A 14,754-nucleotide genomic window follows, 5' to 3' on the forward strand; every position below is an offset into this window, starting at 1 on the left:
TGTGGTAGTTGGGCAGTCACGTCTTCCACAAGTAGAAGTAATAGAGTATGATAATACCCACCAAAACGTGTGATGATTCAAAATGGTGGGATTTCATTTACTGTTGAAGTAAAATTGAGAGTGAGTTTTGGAATTCTAGTTCTTTATTCAGCAGATACTGCTATTTGAGCACTAGACATTGAATTTGGAAAGGAAAGGAAACTATGTATTGAAAATATTTAATCAGAAGGTAATACTGGGTAACATATATTTACAATAATGGGCCAATGAAAGTAACCATTTTAAGTTAATGTGAAAAGTTTGAGTTAGAAACTTATCTAGATACCTAGATGATTGTATAAGTAGAGATGTATAGACAGCAATACATACATTTCAGTCTTAGTACATTATTTGTATAAATGCATAGAGACCATTGTTGAGCAGATTGAATACTTGCTTCTTTTAGCTGCAATGATATAATGAATGGTCTGTCATATTGTTAATTGCAAATAAGTGAACGTATAGTATTGGGATGATTAAGGACACGTGGACATGTCAAAGGAAACAGGAGGTCAGAGGGGAGTTGGGGTTCATTGGGACTGGGATCCAGAGTGCTAAGCAGGGCCATGTCCTTCCTTCCTGCTTAGAGGGCAGTGGGCTTCTACCTTCTGTCTGCTTATCTTCACATCCCATGGGGTCTTCTGCCTGTACCCACTCCCTGTGCCTCAGTAATATCTCCTCTTCTGACTGCCCAGGTTCACAGCCGGTGTGGTCAACCGGGAGAGGATGGCTTCCTTTGAGAGGCTGCTGTGGCGAATTTGCCGAGGAAACATCTACGTAAAGTTCAGTGAGATGGACACAGTTCTGGAAGATCCCGTTACAGTGGGTATCTCAGGCTGCGGAAAACATTCTCATAAGTTTCCTGTAGCCCCACCAGAGGGGTTTGCCCTGCCAGGGGGCTTTTGTTCTCTCAAATCCTGAGTCTTTAGCTCTATGAAGTTAATATCTACTTCCTTTTTTTCTCCTTTCTTTTCTTTTTTCTTCCCCATCCCTCCTTTTTCAAAAATACCTATGAAAGGTCAGTTCCAGGACTGAGTCTTGTTAGCACCTCATAAGTGGTCATTCCTCCAAATGACTTAACTGGACAAGTTCCTGGAAACTTTGCTGTACTGGTGCCGCATAGGTCGGCAGCTGTGTCTTCATCACAAAGCCCTGATAACTAATGTAGGTCAGTGTGCTCCAAGCTCCAGGGTGCTCTTGAGCAGAAGATGTTGTCCAGTGTGGATTCTGATTCATTGCGTCTGTGGTGGTGCCCAGGAGCCCGCATTGTTAACCAGCTTGCAGTTGGTTCCTGGTCGTCAGCAGACCATACGTTTGGAATGAAGATTTTGAGGGTCTCCTTCACTGAGTGCCACATGTTACTGCTACTAGTTTTGTAGGATTTGCTTCTTCCACCCTTCTGGTTAGTATTTAAATCCACTTTTTAATTCCAAGAAGCTTGCTTTATTTCTAAAAATAAATCATAATCTAGTGTAAAAAATAGAGGCTAAAAATGGAATTTTAAGCTTTATTTCATGGAAAACAACTTCATAGAAAATAAGAAAAAAGTTTGTTTTTAAAAAATACAAAAATTCAGCATTTTCATGTCTTTATTTTTATTTTTTTCTTGTGCTCTTTTTCTGTAATCCATAGCTATAGGCAGGTATGATTTAATATGGTTGTAGTTAAAACCTGGAAATCTTTTTTTTGCCTTCTGTTGATTTTATATAATATAAATGCCCTCCTGTATTACAGTGTGTCCTATAAATATTAATATTTTAAAATGTGACATTGAATCAGTACTTTTCATAATCGTATTTTGACATTCTGTAGTCCTGGTGGTAAAGAGAGTATTTATAAAGTAAGATGACTTTAGCCTATGACTTTGAAGGTCACTGAGCAGATGGTGTGTGGTCAGAATAGATTCCTGGGTCTGGTGAATCCAGAGACAAGAAGATCTTAAGAGATTCAGCAAAGGACCGTGGGTGGGAGTGGTGCTCCATGGGTGAGGGAACCTTTGGAAATAATGTAAAGCAGGCGGCTCCCCGAATCCTAAAATATCCCTTTCCTGCTCCCATGAGCAGCTACCAAAGAGACAATTCATTTTGATATTTTCAGTTGGTATCTAATGTCTCCACTGAGTTGATGTGACATTCATTATCTGATTTTAGACACTTAATTTCCAATTTTTCTCCAGAATATAGACACTATGATAAGCATCATCATGCATGTGAATTTTTGTTTACTTCTGAACTAGTTCCATGATATGAATTCAAGGAAATAGGATTGCTGGCTTAAAGGGTGTGGGCATTTTCATGACCCTTGATATGTCCTGACAAGAAGCTTTTCAGTGGAGTCATACCTGATTCCAAAGATACCTGAGACGTAAGTCATGTGTAATGAGTGTGTAGGATTTGTTATCACTTTCCCAACAACGGGTTTCATAATTTTACCTTCACTCCCCACCCCAAACTAAATAAGAGTAAAAAAGTGCATTTCTTTGCTTACAGTTAAGGTTGAACATTTCCATATATGCTTGTGAAATACCTATTTTCCTTTTCTTATGAAATGTTAGACTTGGACTTTAAAAATGCATTTAATTAGTGTTCCTTTGGGCATACAGTGAGTATGTAAGTCAAACATTAGACCCGGCTTTTCGTTGTTATTGTTCGGTTGCTTAGTCATCTCCGACTCATTGAGACCCCATGAGCTGCCACACAGCAGGCCTCCCTGTCCTTCACTGTCTCCCGGAGTTTGCTCAAACTCAGGTCTCTTGAGTCAGTGATGCCATCCAACCATCATCCTCTGCTGCCTCCTCCTTTTGCTTTCAATCTTTCCCAGCATCAGGGTCTTTTCCAATGAGTCGGCTCTTCACATCAGGTGGCCAAAGTATTGGAGCTTCAGCATCAGTCCTTCCAATGAATATTCAGGGTTGATTTCCCTTAGGATTGACTGATTTGGTCTTGTTGTCCAAGGGACCCTTAAGAGTCTTCTCCAACACCACAGTTCAAAAGCATCAATTCTTTGGTGCTCAGCCTTCTTTCTGGTCCAGCTCTCATATCCCTGCATGACTGCTGGCTCTGTCTTTGTTAAGTGTCAAATATCATTCGTCCCTAAAGTATAAATGTTGTTTATGAGTTACCTTTGGTGAGCTAGGTCAGCTACTTTTACTTTAAGGCTTGCATATCCTGGTTCCTTCTCTTCTGTGTGTTTTGTTGTTTATTAACACATCTCTTAAACACAGGGCTCAGAGCTGAATACAAGGTTCGGCTGTGATCCCTCTCGTGTAGCAGACAGCGATGTTGTCCCTCTGAGGCTGTATCAGCCTGCCTGAGGGCTCCACCCAGCCTGCCTCCGTGGCCTTGCCCTCAATCATAATATTACAAACTTGAATCAACTGGGAGAAGTTGAAGTTTTCCAATTTTAAATTTAGAAAAAATAAATTCTAAACACATGCATTTTACTGTTCTGATTTTCCAGAGAGAAGAAATTAAAAAGAATATATTCATCATATTTTATCAAGGAGAACAGCTCAGGGAGAAAATCAAGAAGGTCTGTGATGGGTAAGCGACTATTAAAGGTTCTTTTCATCAGCTATTTGGATCAGGATTAGTTCAGGGTCTATGCAATAAATCCAAATAAACTTTCCTGGTTGCTCAGTGGTAATGAATTCTCCTGCCAGTGCAGGAGACATGGGTTCAATTCCTGGATGGGGAAGATCCCCTGGAGAAGGGAATGGCAACCCTCTCTGGTATTCTTGTCTGGGAATTCCCATGGACAGAGAAGCCTGGCAGGCTGTAGTCCAGGGGGTCACAGAGAGTTGGACATAACTTAGCAATTGAACAACAGCAAGGCTCGAGTAGGGCTTCTTTGAGGTTGCTTAAGGTTTTTGAATAACTTTCCCACGTTTGATAATAGTGCTAAAAAGGCAACTGCTTTTTAGTAACTGGGGATAGAAACAGAGAGATCTTGATGTGTAAAATTTAAAAGGTCGAAAAAGACGTTTCAGTTGATTCCTTCTCACCCCTTTATCAGCTGCTAAACAACAAGCAAACTGCATGCTTAGTCGTTTCTGAGGTTACTGAATCATCTTATGTGTAGCCCCTTAGAAGCAGAAATTCAGTAGAGAAAAGACACCAAAACAGTAAGTTCTGGGGAGAAGACAAGACTAGTCAAGCTTGCAGTCGTTTTTATACACCAACTGGTGGGTTTTGTGGTTTGAATGGAGCCCATTCATATAATAGAACCACAGGTTTAATTCAGATGGTGTGAGCCATGTGTTGGGAACCGTAGGCCGAGATCCAGTGTCTGGCTGCTCGCTAGATGGTTACTGTGGGGGAAAGTGGTCATCTAACCAAAGTGGACAAGGGATGGGTTAGTAGAAAAGGATGTGCCTATGCTTCTTGGCAATCACCCACGTGTGTCCTATGGAATGTTTGAAACACAGGTATCGAGCCACTGTATACCCCTGCCCAGAGCTGGCGTTGGAGCGCAGAGAGATGCTGCAGGGCGTCAACATGAGGCTGGAAGATTTACTCACCGTGAGTGAGGCATTCAGGCGTGTGACATAAACACCTGCCATTTCCTATGAGTCCTGTCTCCCAGGGCGCTTGCTCCAAGGTTGGCTGGAATGTCTGCTATGCTCGACTCGCTGTTGCTGCAGAAGGCTTCTTAATTAGTAGATGGATGGCATTCACTAAGCTCGTGATGATTCTGCTTGTCAGGGATGCTTTGCCGGGGCTTAGAGTTAACCACGGCCCTGGTCAGCCTTCAGTTCCCCACCCCAGGCTGATAGAAGGAACCTTTTATTGCCAGACTGGCCTAGGCCGCCTCTATGATATAACTCACTAGCCAATGAAGGCGAACAGCCAGTCTTGCTGATTTTTTTTCTGCACGGAATTGCCCGGTTGTGTGAGCCAAGCAATTAATTCTGTCAAGGCAGCGAGTCAAGTTTCACATATGAACACGCCCCCAGTTCATATCCTCATACTGAATCTGTTGTCACCTAGGGTGGCTCTCAAAACATAGGACTTTTCTTCAATAATAGTAATAAGCTTTGTGAGTGATCCCTGAAAGCTGCTGGCCTATATCAAATGGTATATTCCAGATCAGCTCTGTCCAGTAGGTGGTGGCGGAAATGTTATATAGCATGTGAGTCCAGTGTCATAGCCGTGAGCCACGTGTCACCCCTGAGCATTTGAAATGTGGCTGGGGGAGTGGATTTTTATTTGTATTTAATGTGGCTGCTGTCTGATCAGCACAAATCTAGATACTTGATGAGTATCTTTAGAAATTCGATGTGTGTGTATTCATCTTCCCAGAAAAAGCAGTGTTTGATTTTCTAATCCTCTCTCTTCCCTCTTTGTCACGTCAGGGAGACTCTTTCCCTGAAGCAATTACCCTTGAAGTCCTTTCCCCCAAATACTTTGCCAGGTTTTATGAAAACTGCATGAGGAGGGACTTCTCTGGTGGTTCAGGGGTTGAGACTCTGTGCTTCCTCTGCAGGGAACTCGGGTTCGATCCCTGGTTAGGGAACAAGATCCTGCATGCCCGATGGAATGGCCAAAACAAAACAAAAGTCTCATGAGGAGGATGAAAGTTAGGCTAGACTTACACTTAGGTTTCAGATGTCTTGGGTAGCCCTGTGTAATGGCTACTGAAAGTGTTACTGGGTTGTATCATCAGAACAAAAACTGGTTCCATTTAAACAAATCCTATGTGGGCCAGATCACCTATCATTCCTTCATTCATTAATTCACTTGTCATTTATTGGAGAGGTTTAGTATGTAAGGCATTTCAACAGATGTATGTTTCCTTTGGCTGATGTAACAAATTACGGCAAACTGGGTGGCTTAAAATAACCACATTTATTCTCCCACAGTTCTGTCTTGAGAAGTCTGAGATCAAGGTGCCAGCAGAGCCAGGCTTCCTCTGAAGGCACTAGGAAAGGATCCTTGCTTGCCTGTTTTGCTATAGTTCGCATGTATATATCACCCCAAAATTTGAACGTTAAAAACCTGATGACTGGGACTTTCCTGGTGGTCCAGTGGTTAAGAATCTGCCTTCCAGTGCAGGGGACATGGGTTGAATCCCTGGTCCAGGAACTGAGATACCACATGCTGGGGCAAGCAAGCCCATGCACCACAACTACTGAGCCCGTGCCCCCTACAGCCCGTGCCCCCTACAGCCCGTGCTCCCTACAGCCCGTGCTCCCTACAGTCCGTGCTCCCTACAGCCCGTGCTCCCTACAGCCTGTGCTCCCTAACAAGAGAGTAGCCCCTGCTTGCCACAACTAGAGAGAGCCCGAGTGCAGCAATAAAAAGCCTGTGTGCTACGACGAAGGCCCAGTGCAGCAAAAAAGAAAAAAAGGCAACAAAACCCCACAAAAACCTAATGCCCTGGATGATGGTATTGGGAGATGGGGCCTTTGGGAGGTGATTAGTTCATGAGATTGGGGTTCTCCTGCATGCGATTAATGCCCCTTTAAAAAGAACCTTAGAGAGCTGGCTTGCCCTTCTGCCATGTTGGGTTAGAATTTGAAGTCTGCAGCCGAGACAAGGGCCTTCAACCATGCTAATCTCAGACTTCTACCTTCCAGAACTGGGAAAACTTTCTGTTACAAAGCACCGGTCTATGATGTTTTATCATAGCCGCTCGAGTGGACTAAGGCATCTTCCCAGCTGCTGGTGGCTGTCAGCCATCCTTGCTGGTCCTTGCTTCGTTGATGCATCACTCCGGTCTCTGTCTCCATCACACACATCTTCCCTGTGGGTCTCAGTGTCCAGATTTCTTATAAAAACATTGATCATACCAGAATAGTGCGCACCCTACTCCAGCATGACCTCATTTTAACTTGATCACATCTGCAAAGACCGTATTTCCAAGATCATGTTCCCAGCTACCAGTCTTAGGACTTCAGCATGTCTTTTGCGGGGACACCATTCAACCTATCACAATAGTACTATTAGGGGTTTAGAAGAAAAGAAATATACAGTCCTGGCCTCAGGGCTTTAACCTCTAGTGCAGGAGTTCAAGGCCAGGTGAGAACTGAGAGGCAGAGGAGCAGGCAGGAGCCGAGGACGCCTCCAGGTCTGGCTGTCCTGCATTTTTGCCATGTTATCTGTCATCTCCCTGAGTGTCCTTTGTTTTGCTGGGTGCTGTTTTTTTGGCCAGGTGTTAACACAGACAGAGTCTCACCGTCAGAGCCTCCTGCAAGAAGCAGCTGCCAACTGGCACTCCTGGGTCATCAAAGTGCAGAAGATGAAGGCCATCTATCACATCCTGAACCTGTGCAACATTGACATCACCCAGCAGTGTGTCATCGCTGAGATCTGGTTCCCAGTGGCTGACACCGTGCGCATCAGGAGGGCGCTGGAGCAAGGCGTGGTGCGTGCGGGAGGGGGCAGGGGGCGGGGAGGGTCATGTCCAGTTGAGTGGGCCCTCTGCCAGGTGTTCAGATTGCTAGCTTCCTAAGTCACGTGACCCTTACCTGGTAGGATTGTCTCTATCTTTACGCCTTTGGTCCTTACCCAGTGTGTGGGCACATGTCAGAAAGGCCTATTCTTCTCAGTGTCTTACCCACAGGTGACATTTCTTTGATCTTAGCAAGAGTGTACTGGGTGCTGATATGCTGCTGTCCCTCTGCTAGCTTTGTCGGGCTGGAAAGACAGATAGCCAGACACCTGCAACAATAGCCAGAAGGCAGGGAGTGGATGGCTCCCCATGCCTGCCATTGTGCTGAGCACTCAGGCACCTTGTGTAACTCTCACCGTGCTCTTGAGTCCTCTCTCTGCCCAGTGGGGGGCCTGTCTCATCACCTATTTGCCCCATGGAAATTTGGGAGAGGGTCAAGGCCATTAGGAATACAGGAACAAAATTTGGAAAGTGAATAAACTCTTGAGAGAGTAAGTCAGAAGGAAGAGTAGAGGGCTCAGAACTGTGCATAACATTTGCAGGAGCTTGAGGATGGAGATTGCCAGAGAATCAGGAGGAACTCTACTCTCTTTGACAACTTCCTTTAAGATACATTACATAAGTATTAACTTCAGATGAAATCACGAGTCTCAGATCAAGAAATTGTCCCACGTTCACCGAGTAAGTGACAGGAGTTGGGCTGTGAGCCATGTGCTTACGCCCAGCCAATGGCATTCTTCCTAACATCTTCTCATATGTTCTTTTTGCAGGAACTAAGTGGCTCCTCCATGGTCCCCATCTTGACAGCAGTGCAGTCTAAAACAGCTCCTCCCACGTTTAACAGGACAAATAAATTCACAGCTGGCTTCCAGAATATTGTAGATGCATATGGCATAGGCAGTTACCGGGAGATGAACCCAGGTAAAGGAAACTGATGTGTTTCTCAATCAGGCAGCTTGTAAATGAAAATTGAACAAGATTTATCACAGCGGTGGCCTTGGCAATTCATTGCTTTGAATTGTGACATTCCTAAAATCTTACTTGGTTTTCTGATGCCCCTAATTGTCTTTTAAAATGGTGATTAGCTAGATATACTCCTTGACAGGATTTCACCTGTTCTCAGGCAGACAAATTCAGTTTTCATTTTCTTACTGATTCAAAGAGGGTCATCTTAGGCATCTTCACAGTCACATAGTGTTGTGTGGGAGAGATGGCAATGGGCACAGATAGGACTTTTAGTCAGAAGACTGGATTCTCAGTGATATTGTATCACTGAGTCTGATTTGTAAAGTAAGAGGGTAGACCAGATGTCCTTTAGCCAAGCAGTTCATGGTGCTGCTGTTCTCCAGCCTGAGTTTGAATCTAATTTGTGACCTGTATTGCAGGGTCCTGTGAGTAATTGCTGGAGGTGTGTGGTGCATGTGAATGGTTGAAAAACAAACAAAAGGTGGTAGTGGACAGGGTATAGAAAGCACTTAGAGAGAGAAAACTGGTTTTAAATCCCATTAAACTTTGTGATCTTGGGGAAAGTCACTTTTGTTGGTGGTGTTCAGTTGCTAAATCACGTCCAACTCTTTGCGACCCCATGGACCGCAGCATGCCAGGCTTCCCCATCCTCCACTATTTCCTGGAGTTTGCTCAAACTCCTGTCCGTTGAGTTGGTGATGCTATCCAACCATCTCATCCTCTGTTGCCCCTTCTCCTCCTGCCCTCAATATTTTCCAACGTCAGAGTTTTTTCCAATGAGTCGACTCTTCTCATCAGGTGGCCAAAGTATTGGAGCTTCAGAAGGTCACTTAGCTACTCCAAAACGCAGCTCATCTGTAAAGTGGGGAGTAGTAATATTTACCTCAGAGAAGGCAATGGCAACCCACTCCAGTATTCTTGCCTGGAAAATCCCATGGGCAAAGGAGCCTGGTAGGATGCAGTCCATGGGGTTTCGAAGAGTCGAACACGACTGAGTGACTTCACTTTCACTTTTCACTTTTATGCATTGGAGAAGGAAATGGCAACCCACTCCAGTATTCTTGCCTGGGGAATCCCAGGGACGGGGGAGCCTGGTGGGCTGCCGTCTGTGGGGTCGCACAGAGTCGGACACGACTGAAGCGACTTAGCAGCAGCAGCAGCAGCAGTAATATTTATCTGCTGCTGCTACGTCGCTTCAGTCGTGTCCGACTCTGTGCAACCCCACAGACGGCAGCCCACCAGGCTCCCCCGTCCCTGGGATTCCCCAGGCAAGAATACTGGAGTGGGTTGCCAAATATTTACCTACTGAGGAGTTAATGTATGTGAGGGCTGAGTGTCAGAGGTGGGGATGGTGAGAGAAGACAGACACAGAAAGATGCAAGGGACCAGCTTTTATGTCATGGAGCCTGGTAGGGAAATCTTTGATGTGGGGCTGAAAGAATGTTGGGAGGACTCAGGCCATTGTGGTCTCACCTCTACAGCTCCCTACACCATCATCACTTTCCCCTTCCTGTTCGCCGTGATGTTTGGAGACTGTGGTCATGGAACTGTGATGTTCCTGGCAGCCCTTTGGATGGTCCTTAATGAGAAACACTTGCTCGCTCAAAAGTCGACCAATGAGGTGGGTGCCCATCAACTGTCTCACCTGTTTTCTTGGAGGTTATAAATAGAACATGAAAAATATGTCTGTTGTTTTCACCATGGAAATAAAGTGTTGTTTTAAAAAGTAAGGGAAAGTTGGAGAGTTAAAAAAGGGGCCAGAATTCAGCATAAACATTCCTGGCCAAAGGTAAAGCCTTTGGATGGTTTGGTACAGTACCATCTTTGTTTATTGTATGTTTTTCAAGAAAGTATTGATCTTTTCCTTTACTTTTTTTTCCAACATTGATTTTTTCCCCCCCTTTGATTGAAAAGCAATATATGTTTCTTGTAAAAATTGGGAAAATACAATAATCTAACTACCTAGAGAAAATTACAATTAATGCTTTTTTCTGTGCTTATACACAAGTATATAATTTTCTAAAATTGAGATGAAATAGTCCATGTTAGTTTGTAGCTTCCTTTTTTTTTCACTCAAAATATCACAACTATTTTTTCATGGCAGAGCCCTTCTACAATCAGCCCGTTCTCCATGTCCTTATGTAACACTGAGGAATCCTGAATATCATGTCTTCACATCAGTTCACACTTTAAATTTCCACATTTTCCATGAAGTCCCTTCACAGTATTGTGAAGATTGAGACAACTCAAGCCTGCATTGTTTCAACTTAATCAATTCAGTTGAGTCACGTCTGACTCTTTGCGACCCCATGGACTATAGCTCGCCAGGCTCCTCTGTCCATGGGATTCTCTAGGCAAGAATACTGGAGTGGGTTGCCATTCCCTTTTCCAGGGGATCTTCCTGACTCAGGGATCGAAGTGAGGTATCCTGTACTGCAAGCAGATTCTTTACTGTCTGAGCCACCAGAGAAGCCCCCTCAAGGTCACGAGTATAGATTTGACTTGCCGTACACCTCAGCAGCGTAAGTGGCAGCTCTGTTCTTGTCTCCTGGAAGGAGTAAGGCAGCAGTCACTCACTTTCAAGTGCGTCCTTTACAGCTGACACTTTTCTTCAGTTACATTTTCTACCCAAGGCTGAATTAAAGGCTGGGAGGCTGTGTGGTTTGTTTCTGCAATAACTGCCATTTCAGGACTTTTCTGGATCAGCTCTAGAAGCTCAGGAAGATCAGGGTGGGTGTGCCCTTTCTGTTTGGATCACTTTGACGCCTGCCTGGTGACCGACACGGCCCCTCTGTGTAGGATGCCCGTGTCTTGGCTGCAGGTGTCCAGTGGTGCTGGGGGCCTCCTGTAAACACGTCCCTGGGGTCTGGTTCAAAGCCCACTGATGATTGTCCTCTGTCTTCTTGGGGCCAGATTTGGAACACCTTCTTCCATGGGCGCTACCTCATCCTCCTCATGGGCATCTTCTCCATCTACACGGGCTTGATCTATAACGACTGCTTCGCCAAGTCTTTGAACATCTTTGGCTCTTCCTGGAGTGTCCAACCCATGTTCAGAAATGGCACGTGGAGGTAAGTTGGGACAGAGGTGGGTCACTCACTGGTCATCCAGGTGGACTCAGTGATCGTTCTCATGCCAGGGGCTTCTGTGCCTGGTTCTGTTCAGAGGTGCGCCCACCAATTGAACAAATAATTCAGTATTATCTGTTGAGTGTGAGACCTTGTATCACTTCCTCAGTTAACTGTGCTGGTCACTGTAATGCCTGGAAAGTTTTTTCAAAACTTCAGCCGTATTAAGTAGGTATCCTGGAGTGCATCCCACTCCCAGGCACTGTTGTGAAAACAAGCGTGGATCAGGTATAAACTGGGCATCAGAGTAGTCGTGGAAGCAAGAAGACTTTGGGAGAAGAAGATGGCATTTTCTTGCTTGGCCTGGAATCGGAAAGAGAGTAAGAATACAGGCAAGAATACTGGAGTGGGTTGCCATTTCCTTTTCCAGGGAGTCTTCCCGACCCAGGGATTGAACCTGCATCTCCTGCACTGACAGGCAGGTCTTTACCACTGAGCCACCAGGGAATAGGGGCTTCATACTGAGGCTGAAAAGCCTCAGGTGATGTTCCTCATGTCTTCCCCACAGATGCTTCAGTTCAGTCTCAGGTTTCTCTGTCTTGCCCTGGAGCGTCCAGGGGAAGTGACAGGAGAGCACTTCGAGAAAGGAGAGACAGACGCCTGACCGGGTGCACAGCCCTTCGCCCGTGTTTTCTCTCTCAAGCACAGTAGGACTTTCTATTGAAGGCATGTCAAGGGTCTTACCTGCTTGCCAACTGCATATTGTAAGTGGGGAGAGAGAAAACACCATCCATCTCATCCCAGGATTTCTTAGGAAAGATTCAACACAGGGTTCCTTTTGACGTGGAGCATCCCACGAGCGTGTGAGGGCTTGGTGCTGACTGAAGCGGGGCTCAGGAGGGCTATACTAGTGCAGGGGTGTGTGTCACTGAGGCTCCGTGAATCTCCTTTTAGTCCCTCTGCTGGGTCCAAGTGCCCTGTAGTAGAGGACAGGAATGTTAATAAATAAATAAAAATGAAGAAGAAAGCATTTTGCAGGATTCCAATTACAGATGGCCATATCTATGGGTTGTTTTTTTTTTTCTTTGCAATTAGTATCCTGAAGAGATGCCTCGAAGAACAAAACTGTTATCCATTTGAAGACAGCTTGCTTAGTGCTGCTCTTCAGGTTTGCACTCATAAGCGTAGTGATGGGCTTGGAAATGTATTGAATTGGCAAAACTTTATCAAACCATGCACACACATTTTCATTTGCCCTGGAGTGTGCCTGGGAAAGGTCTGAGTCTGATGGTTGGCTGTCACTCTGCAAATGTGGGTCAGAATACGGTTCTTTTGTGTGCAGGCAAATGACCCCTGCCCCCAGTTCCAGGCCTTTGAGGCCATGCCAGACTGAGGCCCCAGGCTGGGTCCCACGCCCACACATGGATGGTATGAAGCAGACTTGCTTGAGCAGGGCGGTGAAGGGAAGCCACAGGCATCCATCAGAGTGGCAGAGGACACAGCGGCGGGTTGTGGCCACTGGCTGCAAGCTGAGTCTTGGGCCTGCTTACCCTGACAGTGGGCTGGAGACACTGTCACAGCCTCCCTCACTGCGGACCGTGCACCACTCTCAGTAAGAGGCTATGAGAAGGGCTTCGAGGATTTGGCCTCAGGGAGGATAAGGGGAAGGATAGGTCATTTTTGTGGTTTGGACAGCGTCCTTATCTTGAAATGTCCATGTTTTGACATTAGATATGATTGTGGAATGGTCTTGTTTTTGTCTTGATCCACCACGGTCACCCTGTGGCCTTATCTGATGTTCCCTGAAATTGCTATGTTCAACAGCAGATACTATGGCTTGGCTGTGGGCACCAGGCCAATTTCCTCTTTTTGTTTTGTCACACAAACACATCTCTGATAGTGAAATCCAAGCATTTGCGCTGAGGTGTGCCTTTTGGACAGGGGTCTGGGTCTGAGATGGCCAGTCAGGCCCAGCTGCTTCCACTGTCACTGAGGGCCTGGTCAGCATAATAAGGCTTCCTGAACTCCCCTCACTGGGCTACAAATACCCCCACCACACTAGCTGCAGGAGGGAGGGAATGTATTTCTAGGCAGCCTAAGTTACCAACGTCCCGTTCTTCATCCTTTCAACTACTCAGTCTTGGGTCCCTCCATAGACACGTGCTCTTAAAAAAAAAAAAAAAAAATTAAACCCTAATGTTCTGTCACGTTTGCACAGACAGTAAGAAGCTTCCGCTCATTGACATTTGTACTTCTAAGTGAGAAAGGGACACAGGTTTAAAAGCAGTCAGTGGACCATAACTTTCAGGGGCTGAGGTTCCCAGAGGTCAGAGGCCACATGTGGAAGCCAGTTCACTCCTCTGGGATCAGCTCTTGTGCCCCCAGGGGAGATTTCCCAGGCTGGTCCCAAGGCTGGATTTTATTTCTTCTATGCTTCCCCGGTTGCTCAGCTGGAAGAACCTGCCTGTCAATGCAGGAGACCCTGGAGACGTGGGTTCAATTCCTGTGCCAGGAAGATCCCCTGGAGAAGGAAATGGCAACCCGCTCTAGCATTCTTGCCTGGGAAATCCCACGGACAGAGGAGCCTGTAGGCTACACTCCGTAGGGTCGTAAAGAGTCAGACACGGCTGAGTGTGCATGTACATATGCTCCTGTCACCCCTTCCCCCTGCCTCTTTTTTGATATAGGATAGTTTTTTCTTTACCTCATCAGGCTGATAGCCCTCGCGAAACTCAGACTGTGACCTCCTTGGGAGCCAGAGGGTAATTTCTGTAGCTTAGCACATAGTGGTTATTCAGTGAGTACACGTCACTCAGTCTCTTTGCGACCTCATGGATAGTAGCGGCCAGGCTTCTGTGTTCATGGGATTTTCTAGGCAAGAATACTGGAGTGGGTTGCCATTTCCTCCTTCAGGGAATCTTCCCAACCCAAGGATCGAACCCTGGTCTCCTAGCATTGCAGGCAGAGTCTTTACTCCTTGAGTCACCAGGGAAGCATGGTTATTTGTTAATTGAATGAGCCAGTTGGTGAGTCACACCCACAGTTAGGCTTTGATTGGCTGCTTGCAAGTGGATGACTGATGTTCCTGTAGTATCTTTCCTACCTCTGGTTGATCGTTGGTTTTGTTTTTGTTTTTCCTTTCACTCTCAATAGTATGCAGGTCTTGAAAACGAATCCACTGTTGCAGCTCGACCCAGCCGTTCCGGGAGTATACTCTGGAAATCCATACCCGTTTGGAATTGATCCGGTAATAATGTCTTCTGAGGTTAAATATTTATTATGTAAAATG

The 14,754-nt window shown here is 45.7% G+C and overlaps 1 protein-coding gene across 7 annotated transcripts in view; it reads left to right on the forward strand.

Annotated features, from left to right (window-relative positions):
• ATP6V0A4 (ATPase H+ transporting V0 subunit a4) overlaps nucleotides 1-14,754 on the forward strand; it is a 98,173-nt gene that overhangs the window by 59,949 nt on the left and 23,470 nt on the right. For all 7 annotated transcript variants that reach the window (XM_086395353.1, XM_086395352.1, XM_086395354.1 and 4 more), the window contains 8 exons: nucleotides 735-861; nucleotides 3,499-3,581; nucleotides 4,466-4,559; nucleotides 7,192-7,404; nucleotides 8,202-8,352; nucleotides 9,879-10,018; nucleotides 11,311-11,468; nucleotides 14,619-14,712. In XM_086395353.1, the coding sequence (XP_086251479.1) occupies nucleotides 735-861; nucleotides 3,499-3,581; nucleotides 4,466-4,559; nucleotides 7,192-7,404; nucleotides 8,202-8,352; nucleotides 9,879-10,018; nucleotides 11,311-11,468; nucleotides 14,619-14,712 (1,060 nt within the window). The remainder of the gene's footprint in view (nucleotides 1-734; nucleotides 862-3,498; nucleotides 3,582-4,465; nucleotides 4,560-7,191; nucleotides 7,405-8,201; nucleotides 8,353-9,878; nucleotides 10,019-11,310; nucleotides 11,469-14,618; nucleotides 14,713-14,754) is intronic.

The sequence above is a fragment of the Bos grunniens genome, chromosome 4 (genome assembly GCF_055505025.1).
Source record: "Bos grunniens cultivar Pamir isolate PY7600 chromosome 4, Bosgru_T2T1.0, whole genome shotgun sequence".
NCBI classification, from domain to species: Eukaryota; Metazoa; Chordata; class Mammalia; order Artiodactyla; family Bovidae; genus Bos; species Bos grunniens.